Raw genomic sequence first — 21,240 nt, 5'->3', positions numbered from 1 at the left:
AACCTCATTTAGATGCCTCTAACTGTATCATGTAGTGAAAAATACAATGAATGCATAAGGAAATACAACCTTACCTATTTGGTATAAAAAAAGGGGAGATACGAATCAAATTTTTTTAAAAATTGCTTGGGAAAATTAAAAAGTTCAAGGCCAAACTAGGCAGAATAAATAGTAAAATACATTTTTTTACATATGAAGGCCTATTTCCTGCACTGATTTACATAGGTGAAAAGTTTGACATGATGCTCTTACTTCAAACATCATAGATAGAAACTTAAAGAAAAACCCAAACAAAAACTCACGAATTTGTGAGCAAATAAATAATGGTAAATCTTACAAGTTAAGCCCACCGTTACCATAGGCCTTATTTATGTCTGTTCATTTTTGGTTGTGGGTTTTGTGTGGCACTTTTGTTTTGTGGTGATGATGTTACAGGGGTTTGTTTTTTGTATTTAATCTGAGAATTTTTGCTGTGTCTCTGTGGTTTTGCCAGTCTGCTGCATGTGAAAACAATGGTCTTTCGGGAATTTTCCTTAAGTTGGGAACCTTTATTTGGTCAGAATATGACCTAACAGCTTGTATCCAAATTCAGAGTTTGAGAGGTCTATAAAGATTGTACAAACACGTCCCTATTTCATGCTTAAAGGACTTAATCGTTAAGATCCAATCACTTGAAATAACTTATTTTAAATTAAAACTCACTGTGCATGAAGACTCGTTAACTTTTTCACAACCTTTTTTTCTTCTGCCTGCTAAAGGTATTGCTTAGATTTCCTGATTTCAAAATCTGCCAGGAACTTGAATGGCCCTTCTGCAAAAGTTGCCTCAGAAGGACAGCGGTCAGCACCCACCGCTGCTCTTTTTGCGCTTTTTAATTTTTTCTTTCGGCGGGAGGGTGTTTTTTACCACATTTCAGCCTCGCTGGGTGCCGGGGATACACGGCTGCCCGGAGCACAGGCACTTGTTCAGTCAGCGCAGGAGCACCCACGGTCCCGCCGCCTCAAACACCGCCTCCCGAGCGAGGACCCGAGCGCTCCGTATACAAAGCCCTCTTTTTGTTTACCGCCCAGCGGTGGGGCCTGTGTGGCGCAGGCGGCCTGAGGCAGACGCCGCTATGGCGACGGTGGCCTCTTACGCCCGAGTTCTCCTCCCCTCCGCACCCGTTATCAGCCGTGAGGCGGCCTAGCCGCCCCGCTCGTCCCCTCACCGGGGCGGGGAGGCGACGGGCCTCGGGCGGGAGAACCTCGCCATCGAGCGCCAGCCAATAGCGTGTGGCCACCCACGATTCAAACGGCGCGTCGTGGCCAATGGGCGCGGTTGGCGGGCGGGAAAGGGCGGGGCGAGGGGGCGGACTGTTGCACTGCCGTAACCGTCGCTCAGGGCGGTTGGTCCCCTCAGCGGAGAGCGCCGCGCTGGGGCCCGGCTCCCGCTGCTCCGCGGAAGCGCCTCCTTCCCGGCCCGCTGCGGGCGGGCGCCAGGTAAGGGAACGGCGGCACCGGGGCACGCTTGGGCCGGGTCACAACCCTGCCTCCGCGGCCTTCCCGGGGGGAGCGCTCCGGCCAATCGCCGTCGCTGCCTCTTCCCGCCCCCATGAGCGGGCGTCGGGCCGCGGCCCCGCTCGGGCCCCTCTCCCGGTGGGCGGGCGCCTTTTTCCTCTGCCCACCCGTTCGCTTGGGCCGCGGGGTGGTGGGGCTGGGCTCCCCCGCTTTGTTCGGGACGCCGCCAGCGGGGAAAGGCCGCGGCCACCCGGTGTGGCGGGGGCGCGCCGTGGGGGAGGCGCGGAGTGGGCGGCCTGGCCCGGCCCGGCCCCTCCCTTCCCCCGCGGCGGAGGCCCTGCGCCAGGCCCGGGCCGGGAGCGCGGGCGGGGCGGTGCCTCGGGGAGCCTGAGGGGCTGGGCCTTCCCCGGCACGTGGGTCCCTTCCTGTCAACGCCGCGGCCTTCGCCCGCCGCCTGTAACGGCCCTGCCTGGGGAGCTCCGGGATCCTGGCGCTTTCCCTCCGCTTCCTGCGTTCTGATGAGAAGCCTTTTTAAAGGGAAAAACCTCGTTTCCCTGCCCGAGGATTGACAGGGTTTTATTTTACCGTAAGGCTTATTTGCACGTGTGCTTAGTGGTGAAGCTAATGTGGCTGTTCGGTGGAGCCAAGCTTCAGCAATCATAAGTGCCTCTCCACCATTATGGAGGTAGAGAGCTAGAAATGTGGAACCAATAATGGTGATCCTGAAAAGATCCTGCACAACTCGCTTTCTTTGGTGAATTTGGTAGTAATTTTCCATTTGGAAGCTGTGTCTTGTTAGTCTTGGCTGTCAATATTTTCTTTATTTTCCTGCATTTCTTCTTGCATTCAACTGGCTCCCTTCTCTGATATACATAACATTATCTGCTGGTGGTGAGATGTCAGAATTAGTAAGTAGAATCACTGGATACGTATGAGCTTTGCTTTTCCAGGAGGGAAAACTTTCTTTAGTCTTTTTTTAATTTATTTCTTAAAACTGTGCACCCAGCTTATGATGATGTGGTATGGTCTTCTAGTGGCTACAAGCTAGCAGCCTTTTTCTTCTTATTTTCTTGACAGGAGTGAAATATCTTTCCACATACCCACTGAGAGGGTCATTAAGAAAGACCAGAAATAGATGTATGGGGCGATAGGTTTCTCTGCCATGTTTCCCTTTAATTGTTCTGTTCTTGGTTGAGTCAGCAGTAACTTTTTTTGTTGACCAACTTTTAAGCTCCAGGGAGTTTCGAATTAATTGCCTTGGCTTGGTATAGGATACAAAATCCTTTTGAGCCCTTCCCTTATAATCTGGTTTCCTAAAGGAAGATCATTATGGTGCAGAAAACACAAATTTCATCTTGGGAGTAAGTGAATATACTTGCAATCATGTATCTGTACAGTACAGTGTTCATTGTATGAAATAATTTTCTTTTGAGGTTGCTTGAATACGTATTTTGAAGCCCTGTAAATTAAAAACTTTGTGTAGGACTACTGTGAATGTGACGCTGATGCCAGCTGATACCCCGAAAATTATGTGGGGTGTGTGTAGAGCTTGAAAGAGCAGGAAATTAAAAATGTAATATCTAAACTTTTTTTAAGATTTCCTATATTTATTTTTCTTAATGCCAGTGATGAGTTTTGTTACCTGAACAGATGAAGGCTGCCTTTTAAAGGTGTAGCTTTTTGAAGTGGGATATGTGGAATGAGGATTGCAAACCGCAAACCTCCCTCACAGGAGGCACAGGGGTGCAGAGCAAGGTGGTAATTTTTGATAGAGTAAGAAGTAATACTTATTTTTTTAGTGTTTAATGTTTGATATCATTATTAAGCTTTAATATTTAAGGGAAAAAATGGAAAAATAAGTAGGTCTTCCCATTAGTAAGATTCTTTGTTACTTTTGATTCACAGGAGAATACTTCCACTTGCTTAGCTTTATTGTTCTGGAATTTCATATTGTTGATATCTACCTCAGGCTGAATTACGCAATGTTGATTTAGCTTCAGGTCCTTCAACCACATTTTCCAACCTCTTAAAATAACTTCAGCTTTTTTTGAGAACAAGGTTGAAGGAGGGAGGGGTTTTCTGCCTTTAAAAAGAGTGAAGTCATCAGGTTATCTTTGCTTTGGGCTGTCTTTGTGTTTGTGTACAAAAATGCTGGGTTTTGATGTTTGGCAGAGAATTGCATTTTATTATCCCGATGAAATTGTATCTAGAATTTGAAGTGGTTGTTATAAATGATAAAAATCAGTTTACACACCCTTAGTAACAACCGAGTTGTTTCCCTTTTTCAAAAAGGACTAAAACTTCAAAGATTCCCTTTTTCACAGTTTTGTCTTAGGATCTGGCAGCTTTGTCCTGCTCAGGCTCTGAGTTCACAGATGATACCTGAGGTGTTGCAGGTTAAGAAACAGTTGGCTGGAGTGTAGGAAGTAAAATAGCAAGGAGGAAATGAAGTTATGGGTCAGGTTATGACATCTGGGGCTTGGTGGTGGACCGGTGTTTAGACTATTTATGGAAGAGGAGGAAGAAGCTGGAACTGTGTGAGAGACTGGGGAAAGAGCAGTAGTAGACATGGATCTCCTAAAGAACTGTCTTCTGGGCGAGAAAACTGGGCAATGAGACAGATGGGATCGAGATCAGATCTTAAGCCCACAGATGGCAAAGAGGAACTGGAACTTGTTTCGTGAACAAGGGCAGAAAAGGCAGAACCCTCCCCAAGGAATTGAAGGTGAGTAAGGAGAGAATGGAGAAGAATTTGAAATGGAAATATGGAAATTGTATTTAATGGCATCATAAGAAACAAGGCTATGAATTTGAGGGTGTTAAACTGACTGGGATAAAACAATGCCAAAGAATGGGAATTCAGAAAGGGTAAGAAAGTAACAAGAGACTGGGACAATAAACAGGAGGTAAAGACAGATGAGCTGGAAGAGCATGTGCCTGTAGGCTTAGACCAGAACTCCGGTAATTTTTCTAACTGGCAAGTATCAATGAAACCAAACGATAAAACTTACTCTTTTTCCTCCTTCAAAGCAAAGGAGATGGCTAGGTGTTTCTGTTCTGAAGCAATTAGGTGGATTAGCAGTAAAATCCACATGAGCGAATTTTGCAGGTTTTGGTTTCTTCTTTGACTTGGAGAGCTACACAGCTGTAAAATCCAACAGCAGCAGCAGCTTCAGGAAATGCCAGAAAGAGTTGATGGAAAAGCCTCACGTAGTCCCATCCCCTAATGCATTAAGAAGGTCTGTGATTGCATATTAGCAGTAGTTTTTGCCAAAGAATCTTTTTACTGAAGGTTAGTTCATGTGTAATGAATGAGTATCTAAAACATTTGTCTTCACCTCATTTTTTGTGGCTTCACATCTTTCAGCAAACAAGTTATTATACTTTGAAACAAAAGCATTCACTGGTTGGTTTGTTTTTTCTCCCCTCTATTCTAAGTTTTTATGTTAATCATACAAATGGTGATAGTGCATGTGATGTTAATATGTATTTTACCTTAGACTTTTAAGATACCCTCACTTTATATGTTGAGACTTGAGTTACAGAAGTTCAGGTTGAAAGTATATTCTGCTATGTATACCTATTTGCAGAAGGCAATGACATAGTATAAGGCACTTCAGAGAGTTGTACAGGGCTTCACATTAAAAAACATAACTCTAAGTTGCAGTTGTCATTTTCCCAGCACCCAGGTATGGTGGACCAAGAGTGGTCGCTTAAATCATGTTTTGTCTATATGAAGTAAAAAACCTAATGGTGCAGACATGGGGATAGAATTTAGTTTTTCAGGATATTATGTGATTGCTCTGATGCTGTACTTTGTTTTCCTATAGGCCCCTGCAAAGGGCACTAAGTGCCTTGTGCTAAATAAATGGAAAAGAGAAAATATTCAACGCAAGCAGGAGCCTAAATCCTGGTGTTTCCTAACTTTTGAGTGTTTGGCATAATAAGTTGAAGAAAGTATGTAATGTGGCTGTGTGTATTAAATAGATTGGGGATGTTTTATTTTGACATCTAGAAATCATCACATCTGTAATTTTTATGGAACCACAGGAAGAGAGGGTTAGAGGACACTTGGATACCATCTGATTGATTTACTCTTATCTCCTCTAGATAAGATCAACTGTATTATATAATTTGAGTCAAATATTTGCCTGGTTTTGATGGTCTCTGATTATGGAGATTGTGTCTTCATAGTTGAATACTGGTGTAGATGTACTATTAATACATTTGAACACTTCTTTTATAACATTTAACTTTACTCTTTGCTCTATTTTAAGATTATTTCTTCTGTCTACTGTTAATTTGGAGAACAGATAACTGCTTTTTTTTTTTCTTATCAGGCAGCTTTTTACCTATTTAAGGCGAAGAGTTGTTTACTTCAAAGTTTCTCTGTTACAGCCTAAATGATACTGAAAAGAGAGTACGGAAAAATTAAGCCTAATGTTTAGCTGTCATATGTATTGATTTATTTCTTTTCTAGGGATTTCTTTTGGAAAATGCCAAACCCGAGGTTTGCTGATGGTGAGGTGGTGATGGGCCGTTGGCCAGGAAGTGTCCTGTACTATGAAGTGCAAGTGACTAGTTACGATGATGTTTCTCATCTTTATACTGTTAAGTACAAAGATGGGACTGAACTTCAGTTGAAGGAAAGTGATATAAGGGTGAGTACATGTTAGTATTTCTAATGGAAGATTATATTGATTTTGTGATGCAGATAAACATACAATCTGTATTTGGATAGTGGCTTTGCAAGTTTTCATTAACTGTGTCTCCAAGGAATTGGTGCTACATAATAGTTTTTTCCTATGTGATGTCTCAGGTGGAAGTTCAGAATGCTGACCCTATCTTTAAAGAAGTGTGATTGTTTTGTTTATGTTGGAAAAAAAACGTGATACATTTTGGGGAAAAAACAAGTCTGATCATTCAGGAACTCTATGGCACGGTTGTTCATGAAAAATTGTTTTTGGCTTGCTTCTAAAGCTAGTAATCAGAGGGTTGTTACCAATTTGACTTTTTTCCACTTCTAAATAAGAAAATTTGAAAATGAGTGCAAGCATGTAGCTAAGGATCACTGTAAATATAAATAGCACATACCTAAAACATCTGTGATTAGCTTGTACTGTTCGGGTCCCCGAAGGTTTCATAAGGTGTTTTGCTCTGTGGCAATCAGGGACTTGTGAAAAAGTTATGTCATATGTATATGAGCACATCCTTTCCTCTTTACTCATCTTCATTATTTAATTTTTTGTTACTAATAAAAGCCTTTAAAACTGTATACAAGTTTCTTTTCAGTTTAAAATGTGATTATTTTGTATAATGAATGCATGAGACAAAAAGCTATTTGAATGTTTGCTGTAGTGGATTGTTAAGGCGTGTTCCAAAACCTGTGCAAGTTCAAAGCCAACTTGTGTGTCTTCACATGATCTGTAGTTATGCTTTTGGTGGCAGTGTACGTGCCCTGTAACTGGCCTTTTCTTTTGGGACAAGATGGTTCTGCCTTGAGTTAGACAACCATTTTCGCTGCTTTAAAGACTTTCTAACTGGTTTACTTAGTGCTTGCAGGTTAGCAAACTCAAGCTCAGAAAATACCTTTCTTTGTCGTAAAGCATTTATGCTATATAAAAGTTGTGTTGTGGAAATTTTATGTGGGAAAATTAGCAGTGTAAACTTCACAAAGTAAAATGGAATACTTTTGGGGAAAACTGTTTATGAAATTGGTTACCACAATTAATTTAATGATTTAGCTGATTTGAGTTTTTTTTTAGTATTGATTTGAGCTGTGTTGCCTTGAACAGATCATTGCATCTTGATGTGCCAAAATGTATTAATAAAGCTAATTGAAAAGACAGGTGTCTCTTAAGGCTTAAGGGAAGGCTTTCAATTCATTTACTTATGCAAAGGATTAAGAGGGTAGTATGCTTAAGAGCTTGGTGCTGACATTGATAGCTGATGCCTATATCCTGATTCCTGTAGCTTTGACAAGGATGCTCAGCAGTTGGACTTGGGACAGGATTGTTTGGGTATTACCAGCTAAATGACTATGCTGTAGTTTCTCCTTCTTACAGCCTTTGTACAGCATCAGTAAAGGAAATAAGAGACCATTCCGTAGAACTATGTGCCAGAGTCCTCATAACAAAACCCCCAAGTTTCTAAAATTGTTCTTTGGAACATCTAAGATAAGATTTTGCTTTCTTTCCCTCTTACTTTTAGTCACAATCGTCGTTCAAGCACAGGAAAAGCCAGTCCTCTTCAAGTTCTCCCTCCAGAAGAAGTACGAGCAGATCTCGATCTAGATCTCCTGGTCGGCCAGGAAGAGGCAGACGTCGCTCTTCTTCCCAAAGAAGAGAACATAAGGATGACAAAAAGAAGACTGTTCAGGAAACCAACTTAGCTCTACTGGTATTAGTTTGTTTATTTGTTTTATGTGTAGCGGTCTGCTGGATTTTTTTTAAAAACAAATTTTTGCTATTTGCAAAAGATTTGTTTTATGCATACTGGGTTTCATTATTGTAAAAGCCAGCTGTAGCTTATGTTCCCAGAACAACATAATTAGTTGCAAAAGTGTATCTGAGAACTGCCTTTTTTCTTTGAAACTAGGCTTTCTAGCTTGCAGAGTTGTGAGGAAATTCTTTAAATGTAAACTTACGTTGTTAAGTTCAGTTTGGATTTGGCAGTACTGTGAAGTCCTCAGAATTCACCAAATTCTTTAATGTTTTAATACTGAAGTCATTGTTAGCCATAAGCTTCCACTCATGAAATGGGGCAAAAGAAGTCTGCCTGCTTTTAAGATGTGTTGATCAATACATAGCAGGTAGGTATTACTTGAAATAAAATTAGTTCTGCTTTCATATACAGTTCATTTAAATAGTAATGGGAAAATGTGACGTTTCTATGGGAGGATTGCTGCAAAATTCAAGTGTTGAGAATATATATATATGTCTATATCTATATCCTTGCTGATTGATAATATTGCAGAATTGTTTTCTTTATAAAAACTACACTGTAGGCATTTTTTAAGTTTATCAGATACCTGGTTTTTAGGTGAAATTTATATCATGTTTGTTCTTGGCCTTTTTGTGAATGTTATATTGAGTATTAAAAATGGTTCTGGGTGTTCTTTAAGCAAAGAATAGCAGAGGTGATGTTTCTCTTAAGAGACAAACTTAATTTCTTCTGCCTCTTGTGCCCTTGAGACAGCTTCAAGTGATACTTGTCAGAGACACTATCCCTTGAATTGGAAATGCCTTCTGCTGATCTACTGAAAATAGATAGGATTTAATTAGGTTTCAACTAAACTAAACCAATCAAAAATATATAGGTTTAGTTTAGTAAATTGTTACTACTAAAAGCATTCTTTGGCACCAAAATTGCTGTGGTTTTTGTTTTGTAGTGAACTACTTTGAGCTGTGTGACCCAGTGCATAGCCAGTGGACCATATGCTCATTTCAAGTAGTTTGTAGCCAGCAGCTACACTTCACTTTAGACAAGAAGGTTGAAATACCTTTGGTGTTTTTCTCCTGGCTTCTAATTGAGGAGTAGGATCGATCTATTGGTTGTTGTATGACTGGAATGACTTGGTCTTTTTCTACAAAGCTGAGATTGAAATAAATGTCTTCCCAGAGTTTGTAAGCTAGACTCATTAAAAGAATTTTAATATGACAGTTTATGTCTTAGATATTTGATGGAAAATCAAACTTCCAGTCCTGCAGAGCAGTCTCATAGATCGGACACTGAAATTTCCTCTCCTTTCCTAATAGAATTACTAAATGTATTTGTACTTGGTAGTTCCTTATGATGAGTTAAAAATAACTCGGAAGCTGTATTCTCTCTTAATTTCACTGTTTGTAGAGGAATGAGGCTGGGTTAATTAATACTGATAACATACAGGCTGGCTTCAGGGGTGGTGGGTTGGCTGATGTAGATAAGGTGCACCCACTTGTTTGTTTGAACCCACTTGTTTTCCTGTGGAGAAAACTGGAGCAGTTGCAGTTGACAAAAAACTAGATAGTTCATTATTTCATATTCATCAGTTAATTATTCATTATATACTTAGACTTAATGTAGCTGTTATTTTCAGAAGGCTAAAACCTGTTTTTTTTCCTTTAACCAGAAACTGAGTGAGAATAACACCAGAAGATACAATGGTGAACCTGACAGTACAGAAAGAAATGATACATCCTGCATAAGCTTGGAGGTATGAACATTGTATTTACTCTTAGTCTGCCTTAGATTTCTCAGAAATCCCTAGAAAAGGGCGAAAAAATAAACGAGGAGAAATAGAATGCAATGTAAAACTTAGGTCGAGTAAGTTTACTGTTCAGCTAAGTTCAGGGGGGAGGGAAAATAAGTTGTCAGAAGGGGAGAGTACTAGAGCTGTGTAATATTAATTTTTCTTGTTTGTTTATTCCATCAAACCCTCACTGGTTACATGTGTTCATTCCCATGCTTTTACAGTGTGAATGTTTGGCCATAGAAGGTGATTATTTTTTATTTTATTTTAAAGGTGTTTTTTTACTGAGCCAAATTAGTTCTTTACCCCTGATTGTTAACTTAATGCACAGAGTTGTGGCAGAAAGGAAGGGAGGAGGGTGGGAATGGATTACCTGTACTGGAACCGCTGCTGATTTGTTCTCACGGCCTAAGTGGTCACAGTGAAACTGGTTTTAGCAGTCTCTTCATATACATGCATAAACTTAAGCACTGTATAAAAGTAGAACACATTGTATATTGGTCGTTTATAGTGAACAATGTCCTCCTAAATGTAAAATACTGGAGTAAAATAAGGTAAAATCACTGGGATTTTTTTTTTTTTAGTAAATTCTTTGTATTCATTAACAGCAAAAGTTGAAACCAGACCTGGAAATAGAGCGTGTGCTTGAACAGTACAGCTTGCATCCAAGAAAAGAAGAAAAGAAAAGAGAAGAGTTATATTCCGAGATAATAAAAACAGCTGAGAAAGCAGCATCTAAAACAAAGGAACTAGAGTTTGGAGGAAGAATTGGTACGTGTGCAAATTGTCTTAATAGTTGAAAATTTGTACTTTTGTGGTTTTTTACTTATTGACCATAGTGTCACGTCAAGAACTGTTTTTCCAGTTTATGGATCCTGGTTGCAGAATCCAGAACTGTATGACTGCAGTCTGTGCTGGTATTGGTGGCAGTCAAAGAACTGCTAATTACACTTGGTTCTCTTATGAAATACAGTGAAGCCTTCCCTGGCACAGTAAGAGTTAAATATGCCCAAATTAAATTTAAATAAGTAACTAGCAAAGTTTTTATGTGTTCAAAATCTAGGAGCTTTGAACTCAACAGTAAGTATCCTTTATACAGTTGTTTTGAACCATTTGAAAGGGATGCGGTGGGTGTGATCCTTCAGTTTGGTTATATGAGCTCGTATGGGAGTGAGAAGTACGTCCTTGTGTCCCATTATGTGACTGGGGGATTGCTGCTGTCTTGCTTCAGGAATAGATAATGACAGTCTCTTCTTTGTTACTTAAGTTAATATTGAGTTTCATTAGTGGGACTGAAACTTTTTTGTTTTTTCTGTTTATCTTCTGATACGGCATGATGTCTGTTTACAGGGACCTTCATGCTGATATTTTTTCTGCCTGCTGCTGTATTCTACTTGCTGTTGATGTGCAAACAAGATGACCCCAGTATTATGAACTTCCCTCCTCCTCTCCCAGCACTTGAAAGTCTTTGGGAGGCTAGGGTGTTTGGTGTTTTTCTTCTGTGGTTTTTCCTTCAAGTTCTGTTTTCCTTACTGCCAATTGGCAAGGTAAGCTGCTAGTAGCAATTGGGTCTTCATATTAATTTGTGTGATGGGATGGAAGGCAGGGTGTGTTCTTAATGCACTGAGTTTGAAAGCAAATGCATTTGTTTTCCATTCTAAGTTGTAACAATGTTACTGCAGTTTTTTGTATTTTATTCTCCTTAGGTGGTGGAAGGCTTGACACTTTCAAACGGAAGGAAACTGCAGTACCGGATAAATGGTAAGCAGGTTGCAGTTGCTTGTTCTTAAGTTTGATAGTGCCAGAAAGCACTGGTTTGCTGTGCTCAGTACTGTAAGGTACAAATGACGGAAGATACACTTTATGGTCAAACTAAGTATCTGTTGTAAATATTTCATAAAATAGGATGAGCCTTTACTTGGAAGAAGGAGGTTGGTAACGATCAGGAACTAACTGCCCCAAGAGCAAGATATTACAATGTACAGGGCACCTGTTCTGCATCCAGTTGTGGCTGGTGACTCCTGTCATTTGCATAATTGCTAAATGGACAGTTGCCTGTCAGAAGTGTTAGTTACGCTTGTGTAACGGGGCCTGTTTTTCTGGAGGTGTTCAGGAGTGATCTGAAGAGATCCTATGTGTCTAGATCATCTTGGATGCTAATTTACAGACTAATAAGAAGCATGGTTGTAATTGATATAAGGTGTTCTTATTCTTGCCTGGCAAGGAACAGTTCTGAGTCCTTACTCAGATCTGATTTCCTATGAATAAGGCAGGTTTCTCTATGGTTTAACATACTTCATCAGTTCTGCTTTTTCAGGCTTAAATAGAAAAGTGTGTTTTGGTGCCTCGAGGTGTTTCAGGCTACCTATTTGATTAAATCAATTAGTCAGTTTAAGGACACTTCTGGTGGTAGTGGAATCCAAATGTTACATTAAGAAGTTAAGTGGGGTTTTGTCATATGCTGGTAAGATGCACCATTTTAAAGTCAGAAGCAGAGTGAATTACGTCCAGGGGAAGTGAGTCATATTGAGCCTGCCTTGTGACTTCTTTGGTTTTGGACTTTTGTCTTCAGTAGGGGCATAGTCCTGCAGTTATCTGTAGTCTGATAAAGAGAAGAAACAAGCTACATAATCTTGATGGTTTAAAAAGGGAAGTAAAAAAAGCCATCTTCTTGTACCTTCAAAGACTAATTCTCAAAGCAACTTTTAAAACCTTCTTGAGGAAAAGAAAAAGGCCAGTGACAGGACAAGAGGGCAGTGGGCACACACTGAAATTCAGGAGCTTGAACACCAAGAAATGCTTTTATTTTTTTTTATTGTGAGGGTGACGGAGCACTAGCCCAGGTTGTCCAGAGCAGCAGTGGAGTCTCCATCCTTGGAGATACTCAAAAGCCATGTGAACGTGGTCCTGGGCAACCAGCTCTGGTGGTCCTGCTTGGCCAAGGGGGGGTCCATGAGCTCCAGAGGTCCCTTCTAACAACCGTGTGAAAGGGTCCATAGAAGGTACTTAGGAGAGAGCCGTGTAGAACTGCCTGCTTGCTTGCATTTGGACATCTTTCCATTCTACGTGATTTTATATTCTCAAAGTAGAAAAGTTTTGTGTTCCAGTTTTGACTTGATAGTTATTTTAATCCTTGAATTACGGCAGTCTGTATCGAGGTGTGTATGCAGCTAACTTGAAGAAGAAAATACGGTTATTTGAGCTGTCCTACAGATAGGATTTTGTGACCTGCTGTCATTATTCAGGAGTCGTGTCGGTGTCTGTTTTTCCACTGACATCTGAAAGTGGATCCTACGTTGTAAAAAATGTAGGAGTGCTTGGTGTTCCTGCCTGTTGTCCTTTTGATGAGGAGCCCAGGAAATTTTAGGGCATAGATGGAACGGCTTGGGTATATTGCTGTGCTCTAGAAGTTTGAACCTCAAGAGCATGGGGGTGTGTAAGGCATTGTTGGAATATAGACAGATCTTGGAAGACGTAAAAATGCAGAAAGGCTGGACTGAGTAGGTTCTGCTAGGATTTTTCTTTCTTTCTAATATGTTTTTCTTCTACATTCTTCAGGGTTTTATGCTTTTATTCTGACCGCTGCAGCTATTGGAACTCTGTTATACTTTCAATTTGAGCTTCATTATTTGTATGATCACTTCATGCAGTTTGCAGTGGCAGCTGCAGCTTTTTCTCTGGTGTTGAGCATTTACCTGTATATTCGGTCCCTGAAAGCACCCGAGGAAGAACTAGCACCCGGTGGAAATTCTGGTGAGTTCTAAATGCTTTGAATAATTTCTTTCCAATTGTTTGCTACAGCAATTTGTAGGAATTAAAGGGTAGATTTAGGGCTGGTTATTCTAGTAGAGCGACTTTTTCTCTCTGCTAATGCAAAATTCATGTTGCAAGTGAAATGGCAATTTTTTTTGTTCACACTTAGATACTGTAAAACACTTAAAATTTTATTTGGATTATCTTGAATAGTTTATACAAAAATATCTTGGCTGGTCTAGTCCCCTAGCTATGAGAGGACAGTTCCTTTTCGTTTTCAGCATTTGTCTGGGAGGCTTGGCTAGTTTGCCTCATAGTGCCCCTCTGGTGGGTCTTTTCCTGCAACGGCTGGGAATGGAAGGAAAAACTGAAAACTAGACGTTTTACCGTGGGAAGTCAGGCACAGAACTTGAAATTACGATGTATTTCTAAATTTTCATTTTGCTGTGTGCTTTTAAATCTGCTTGGATGAATTGAGTTTTCAAAAGAAATTTTGATACAGTCATGAGACTGCCCAAGCCAGTATCAATTATATGCATATGTTGGACAAAGGATAGACTAAGAAGTCGATTAGCATTACATATTAAACAAACTGCTTTTAAAGATGATCTTAGGGTGACTGAGAAAGGGAGTTTATGGACTGAACACTGAATGTATTAAAGTGTTCAAATATCCTCTGTTCCTTTGTCAGTGCAGCGTGTATGTTTGTGAAGGGAAATAATAAATGATCATAAATTGTTCTTCTCTTTGAAAAATGCAGTTGTAGTCTTTTTAAGTGGCATAGTAACATTCTCTAACTGTTCTGCGAAGTGCTTGTTATGTGCTAGCTCAGTGCAGGGTATCTTGAAGTCAAAGTCATGTTTTATTCTTCTTGTCCATCTCTCTTAATGGACGGAGAACTGTCACAGCTAAAGGAATTCTTCCCTCCAGAGAAGAACAATGAAGTAGGAGGAAAAGTGGAATTAATTAATACCATGATCATGTTCATGGAAATTGTGAGGTTCAGGATAAGGCTGAAAATAAAGAACAAGTGTCAAGGAGAAATAAGCCTACAGTAACATATAAAGTGTTTAGACCTCCTGATAAATAAAATATTTGGGCTTATTAAAGTATAAGCCATGAGGGGTTTGTTTTGTATTTTGCATATGCTCTCACATTTTTCTTGCCACTCTAAAGGCTTTTATTTATGAGAGAACTTTGGTAGACAGTAGGAACTTCTTTATGGGGGGGAGTGTAGTGGCAGATAAAAGGAAGAATATTGCTAACAGACTGTGTCTTATTTATCTGCAGGGTATTTCATTTATGATTTTTTTACTGGGCATGAATTAAACCCTCGTATTGGCAGTTTTGACCTAAAATACTTCTGTGAGTTGCGTCCAGGATTAATTGGCTGGGTAAGTCAGTAATTGTAGTTATTTTATTTGCTTAAATATTACACAAATGGATTTTAAAAAAACCCCACATATAGAGTGAGTTGGTATTGAGGATACGCTATATATTTGTAAACAGGAAAAAAAGCACTTACAAACAGTTTCGTGTTGCCAGATTTTTTATTCACTTTTGGAAAATTTCTACATTCTAGCTTCTTTGCTCTGTGAGAAATGAAAAACCTTAAAGTATTCATGTGTTGAGGTTACACAGCTCCAGAAGTGTAGTTAGTTGCAAACTGTGGCTTGTGAAGTAGGTTATTATTTCCTTAAACTTAAACTTTGGTCAAAAATGTCTGTATTAAATGTCCTATAGCGTAATAGAAAATACCACTTTTCTTTAACAAGGAAAATTTCTAGTAAAATCTTTTCTAAACTAGGTTGTTATAAATTTGGCAATGCTCTTGGCTGAGATGAAGATACACAATCAAAGTATGCCATCTCTGTCCATGATACTTGTGAACAGCTTTCAGCTTCTGTATGTGGTGGATGCTCTTTGGAACGAGGTAAATGACAATTATATTGAATCGTTAACATTTCTAATTATAAAGTTAAATGAGTGAAGCTTTCTAAACTCCTTCCTCTTTGTTTCTAGGAAGCCATTTTGACTACAATGGATATTACCCATGATGGATTTGGATTCATGCTAGCGTTTGGAGATTTGGTGTGGGTTCCGTTCGTCTACAGTCTGCAGGCCTTCTATTTAGTTGGTCACCCTACTGCAATTTCTTGGCCTGTTGCTGCTGCAATTACTGTTCTGAACGGTAAGTTACAGTAGATGTTACTGTTACTGGTAGTAACAATGTAGGCCTGATTTTGGCTCTTGAGTTGTGAGGTGAAGCTTTAGCTAAGATACGGTGATTATACTTTCTGTGTTACCGCAGCTGATGGATGCACGTGTCTGGCTACTGTTTGACGCAAAGACAAAAATCAAATCTCATTTTATTAAATGAAGGGTAAATGAGACTGGGCACCTGTCGTGACGGAGGGAAGACACAGTCACTCAATATGAGTGATCAGCAGACTTCGTTTATTGTCTCTTACAGTCACCTTTTATGCCTTCTTATAATTAGCTCATACATATTACAAAAGTTAAGCTCATTATTGGTTAGTTGCCTAAATACCAAGCCCACCCCTAGTTTCTCTTCTGTAGTTATCTGTTCCCACCTGCAACGTTCTTTTCCCACCAAAATCTTCCTGTTATTGTGTAACAAGGACAGCCAAAGACAGTGTATTTTGCTTTACTTCAGATAAGCTGAGAGTGATGTGCATTTTTGTCCAGCCAGCTGGACTATGTCTATGTGACCCTTTTCAGCTAGCCAGTTATCCACAGGCACCTAATTGTTCAGTCAAGAGGCACCTTTAGATGGAAGCTGTCTGGAGTTGCAAAAGTGACTTAAAACATTTTGAATGTAGCAGACACCTTTTAAAAGTCAGACTGGGGGCAACTCTTAAGTGACTGGGAAGTCAACAGCTTGTTGGCTATGCTTTATTTAACCTAGGGAAAAACAGGTTTTGTTGTTTAACAATCTGTATCTCCTTCCCAGATACCCATATTTACAAACTCATGTCAACAGAAAACATCTCATTTTTTCTAGCTGAATGCTTAGCCGAGCGCTTAGAGAAAGGATCTTGCATTTTTAGGTGCACTAAATTTGCACCAATATGGCCTTGTAGTTTGTCACTTTTATCTTAGTAAACCTAAGAAGACCTGACAAAGAATTTAAACACTTGGAAAGACTATGAAGGTGTATAACTTAATATGTACAATCCTGAGAAATGCAGCATCTTTTTTTAATTTGCAGCTAATATTTTTTTTTTCTTTTTATTAAACAACTTTATTTGAAGTATGTTGTGATTATATTTTTCAATACAGCCTCAGAAAAAAACAAATTCAAGCTGCCTTGTGAAAATGATGGGTGAAATGAATTTCAAACCCTGATAATAATTGATCATCTGGTTCTTTTAATACTGTGAACTTGTCAAGCGCTGGTCAGTGTATGGAGTAGGCACTGCAGCAGATAACTAGGCTGCTAATAGAGCTATAACCTTACAAACTGCAGCACGTCATCGTATGTGAATTTAAAACTCAATTTTACATTAATAAACTGTAAGTCAGATATAAATGTCAAAATAGATGTGAAAATAAGGTTTCTTCAAAGTCTTAAAAAGTTAGTAATGTGTAAGGGCATATGGAATGCAGATTTCCAATAGCATTTCTGTCTTGTTAGAGCGCTGAGAAGGGGAGAGTATCCGTTACGCCTCTAAGGAAAAGACTGATGTAGTAAGGGAGAGCGTGTGAGTGCTTTTGTTGAAGGAAAGAAAATGGGAGCATACTGAAAATGCAAAATAAATAATATTTATATTTTCAGGTATTGGGTATTACATATTCCGCAGTGCAAATTCTCAGAAAAATAACTTCCGAAGGAATCCATCAGATCCCAAATTGGCTTGTAAGTTGCATTTTTTTCATTTGTTCACTTGCTATACAATGTCTCTTTATACTATTTAAATACACATTTCGACTGTTGTATTGACTACAATACTCTATTCACAGATCTGAAATTTATACCCACTGCAACTGGAAAAGGGCTTCTTGTCACAGGCTGGTGGGGTTTTGTTCGTCACCCTAATTATCTCGGTGACATCATCATGGCTCTAGCATGGTCCCTGCCCTGTGGTAAGTTCCTGAACTAAAGTGGATTTTATCAAAAATGCCTCTATGCTTTGACATCTGACTGGGTTTGAAATGTAAAGCGATAATTATTTGAGATACTAAAATCTGTAACTAATTGGCAAATTTCTGTGGTGTAAGCTTTTTTCGATACCTGTTTTCTCTTACATCTTGTCCTTTATATCTTATTTAAGATTTGACATATTGTACTATAGATTTGGTTCTTCTTTCTGACACTATCATTCAATAACGATGGGGCTTGCTTGCTAATAAATTGTTCCTTACCTTTCTAAGGTTAGTGGCTGTGCTGTAGCCTTTTCAAAGGGAGCTCCCAAAAAGTGGGAGTTTGCTTGGAGTCAAGGGCTACTGCGTATAGAGATGCAATTTAAGCAAAATACATTTAAACACCTCCCCCAGCCAACTCGTCAGACACAAATGAGTGGAATTCTCTGTCAAAGTTTTTGTTAATGAATACTTCTTAGTTTTCATGAAGTTTACACTTGGAGGAAATGAGGGAGCCTTTTTGTCCAGTGGGGTTTTGTAGTCCTGATTCTTTGCAAGAGCTTAGGAGGAGCAGTGAGAGTTTCAGAAAAGACATCTCATCACCCTCTTATTCAAGTCTGAAAATGGTTTTGGGTTCCCCCCTGGCCTGAAGGAGTCTCTCCTGTAAGAGCACATAGGGGAGCGTGACACATGTCCTGAGGCACGTGCTCTGCACCCCATGGCACAGCCTGGCTTTTGCAGGCTGGGGGACACAGGGAGTTTGGATCAAGCGGGACTTTGTCATCAAGTGCTTAGAGCATCAGTTGAGAGGAGCTGGAGTTTAGGTGTTCCTCCAGGGTTGATTTTAGTTTGGATGTTAATTGAAAGTAGACAACACTAGATTAGCATATACAGTTGTAGACAGAATCCCAGGAAAGTCGTGAAAATGAAGGACTCCAAATCTTCTTCAAATCCTCTGTCAGTGTCGTTGTGGCAGAAGGGGCAGTGTTGCTGTAGTGTGTGGGGTGAGGATGGGGTGGGGGGATCGTAGAATCGTAGAGTAGCTGAGGTTGGAAGGGACTTCTGAAGGCCATTTAGTGCAGCTCCCCTGCCATGGGCAGGGACATCCTCAACCAGATCAGGTCGCTTGGAGCCCCATCCAGCCTGACCCTGAACATTTCCAGGGAAGGGGCATCTACCACCTCTCTGGGCAACCTGTGCCAGTGTCTCGCCACCTGCATGATAAAACATTTCATCCTTATATCTAGTCTGAACCTGCCCTCTAGGTTTAAAACCATCATCCCCTGTCCTCTCGCTACAGGCCCTATAACAAATTCTGTCCCTGTCTTTTTTATAAGCCCCCTTTAGGTCCTGGAAGGCCACTATAAGGTTTCCCTGGATGGAGCCTTCTCTTCTCCAGGCCAAACAACCCCAACCCTCAGCCTGTCCTCACAGGAGAGGTGCTCCAGCCCTCTGTGGCCCTGGACCGGCTCCAGCAGGTCCACGTCCTCCTTGTGTTGGGGGCCCCAGAGCTGAACACAGCACTGCAGGGGGGGTCTCACCAGAGCAGAGCAGAAGGGGACAGTCGCCTCCCTGCTCTTGCTGCAGCCCAGGACATGGCTGGCTTTCTGCGCTGTGAGCGCACGTTGCTGGGTCGTGTCCAGTTTTTCATCTGCAAGCCAAGCGGTGTGCTCTGAGCAAGGCTGGAGTTGCCATCTACAGCCAAAATAGAGAAAACCGTGTGGGGCAGCCAGGTGCTGCAGAGGTTTAAATACTTCTCTGGGTTTGATAGCTGAAGAACTTAAAATATGTGCCAGCTTTGCATTGAGAGTGAAGCTGGTAGATTTGAGACTGAATTTTAAGGATTGCTTTTTTGTTTTTTGTGGGTCTTTTCCTATCCGCATGTAAACATCACAAAATTGTTGCACTATCCTGTTGAGTATCTGATGGTTTACAATGAAAGTAGAAGATGCTGCACTCTGTAACGAGTATATGTCACTAGCTTGGTATATGCTAATAGCTACCATTTCTGGATTTTTGTGCTGTATCTAAAGTGACTTTCACACTTTATTCTACAGGTTTTACTCACATCTTACCATATTTCTACGTGATATATTTCATCTGCTTGCTTGTTCATAGAGAAGCTCGTGATGAACATCATTGTAAGCAAAAATATGGCTTGGCATGGGAAAGGTATTGTCAGCGTGTACCGTACCGTATATTTCCTTACATTTACTAGAGCATTCCAGATGCCTGATGTGCAAATTACTTTTAAAGTTAGTTTCTTTGCAAATAAAAATATACCTCTTACATTTGCACTTGGTCTATTTGTTATTTAGGCTTTTTTTTTTTTTTTTTAAAAAAAGTGACCAAACAGTGGAATGCATAAACAGGCATCTTAAGTACATGAATTACGTGAACTGACTGTCTGTGACTTCAGTGTTTAAAAAATTGTGAATTTTAAAATGTCTTGGAGCCCTAACTTTTCAACTTAATTTTTATCTAGAATCCTGAGTTTACATTTTTTTTTTTAAATTGCATTTAATTAAGCACTGTGATGTAAAGTTTATTTTCTTAGTACAATAAATACAGAAGTTCCATCCAGGTCATTTTTTGGTGTTACTTGTACCATCTAACTTCAGCTGTCTGCCTTAGCTGCCTGAACTGGAGGAGCAGCAGGGTTTTTGGAAGCAGAGGGTCTGACCCCCATGAGGGGCCCGTGCCACCGGCAGCGCTGGCCCAGAGCTGGCACAGCTCAGCCGGTGGCTGCCTTGTGGCTTGTCCTTGACAGGATTTTTTGGTCGGGGAGGCTCATGTGGCCTCTCCTGCCCTGTTGCCTGCAGGGATGGGATTGGGAGGAGAATCAGAGCGACATGACTGTCCCCTCCGCTCCCATCCCAGCGTTCTGGCAGCAGCTTCAGCAGGGACCAAGGGGGACACGGAGCTGTGCCTGGCAGCGCCCCTGACCCTGGAGAGAAGCTGTGCTTCTGGCTCAGGCTCCTGAAGGTAGATGATACAAACACTTGTTTCAGCTGTGAAAGGGAGCAGTGAACCCTAGTCCTGCACCTAGCATTCAATGCGGGGTAGCGAAAGGTGCAGAGTACGCGTATTTGACAGGAAAGAAAAAAATGACCACAGTTGGCTTATTCTGATCTTTTGTAAATGATGTCTTAATGTACCATAGCGTTTACCGAATGTGTATAATAAAGCCGCCACGTTTTTGCTGTACAGTGTTTAGATTTGAAAATGCGATAGCTTTTTTTTAGAAACTAAATCCATTTCCAGTAATTTTTTAAAAAAAGTTCACTGAATAAAAATTTTTGTAAATTAATGTATTAATTCTTGAAACAATTGAAGTGTTCATTTAAATATTTGTATTGACAGATATGCTACGAAAATGTAGGAGATGCTCCTCAATCCAAAGTTGTTGTTTTTTAATTTGGCATTGCTACCTCATGTAGGTTTTGCCTTTTGTACTTTTGCAGATAGAGAAAATAGCTATTTTTTTGCTACTGCTATTTAAAACAACATTTTTTTACATAAGCCTGTGGCTAAACGCGACCACTTTCTAATATATTTTTGTATATATTTGACTTAACTAATGTATGTGTTCTAGTCACTAGTTGTGTTCTTCATCTGACTGGCTGTAAATTAGAAGTTCTTGCAGTATTTACTTCG

The 21,240-nt window shown here is 40.3% G+C and overlaps 1 protein-coding gene across 1 annotated transcript; it reads left to right on the top strand.

Annotated features, from left to right (window-relative positions):
- The first annotated feature begins 1,345 nt into the window (after positions 1 to 1,345).
- LBR (lamin B receptor) lies at positions 1,346 to 19,872 on the top strand. The gene is made up of 14 exons (XM_040611794.1): positions 1,346 to 1,478; positions 5,977 to 6,157; positions 7,707 to 7,895; positions 9,607 to 9,690; positions 10,335 to 10,497; positions 11,077 to 11,273; positions 11,433 to 11,487; positions 13,285 to 13,479; positions 14,770 to 14,873; positions 15,287 to 15,412; positions 15,502 to 15,670; positions 17,279 to 17,359; positions 17,464 to 17,586; positions 19,641 to 19,872. Exons 2-14 carry the CDS (start codon positions 5,993 to 5,995, stop codon positions 19,799 to 19,801), a joined length of 1,812 nt encoding a protein of 603 aa, XP_040467728.1. The 5' UTR covers positions 1,346 to 1,478; positions 5,977 to 5,992; the 3' UTR covers positions 19,802 to 19,872.
- Positions 19,873 to 21,240: the final 1,368 nt, after the last annotated feature.

Source organism: Falco naumanni, chromosome 12, assembly GCF_017639655.2.
Source record: "Falco naumanni isolate bFalNau1 chromosome 12, bFalNau1.pat, whole genome shotgun sequence".
Taxonomy (NCBI): Eukaryota; Metazoa; Chordata; class Aves; order Falconiformes; family Falconidae; genus Falco; species Falco naumanni.
The sequence above is the reverse complement of the archived record's forward strand: the minus strand, read 5'-3'. Positions and strand labels throughout refer to the sequence as shown.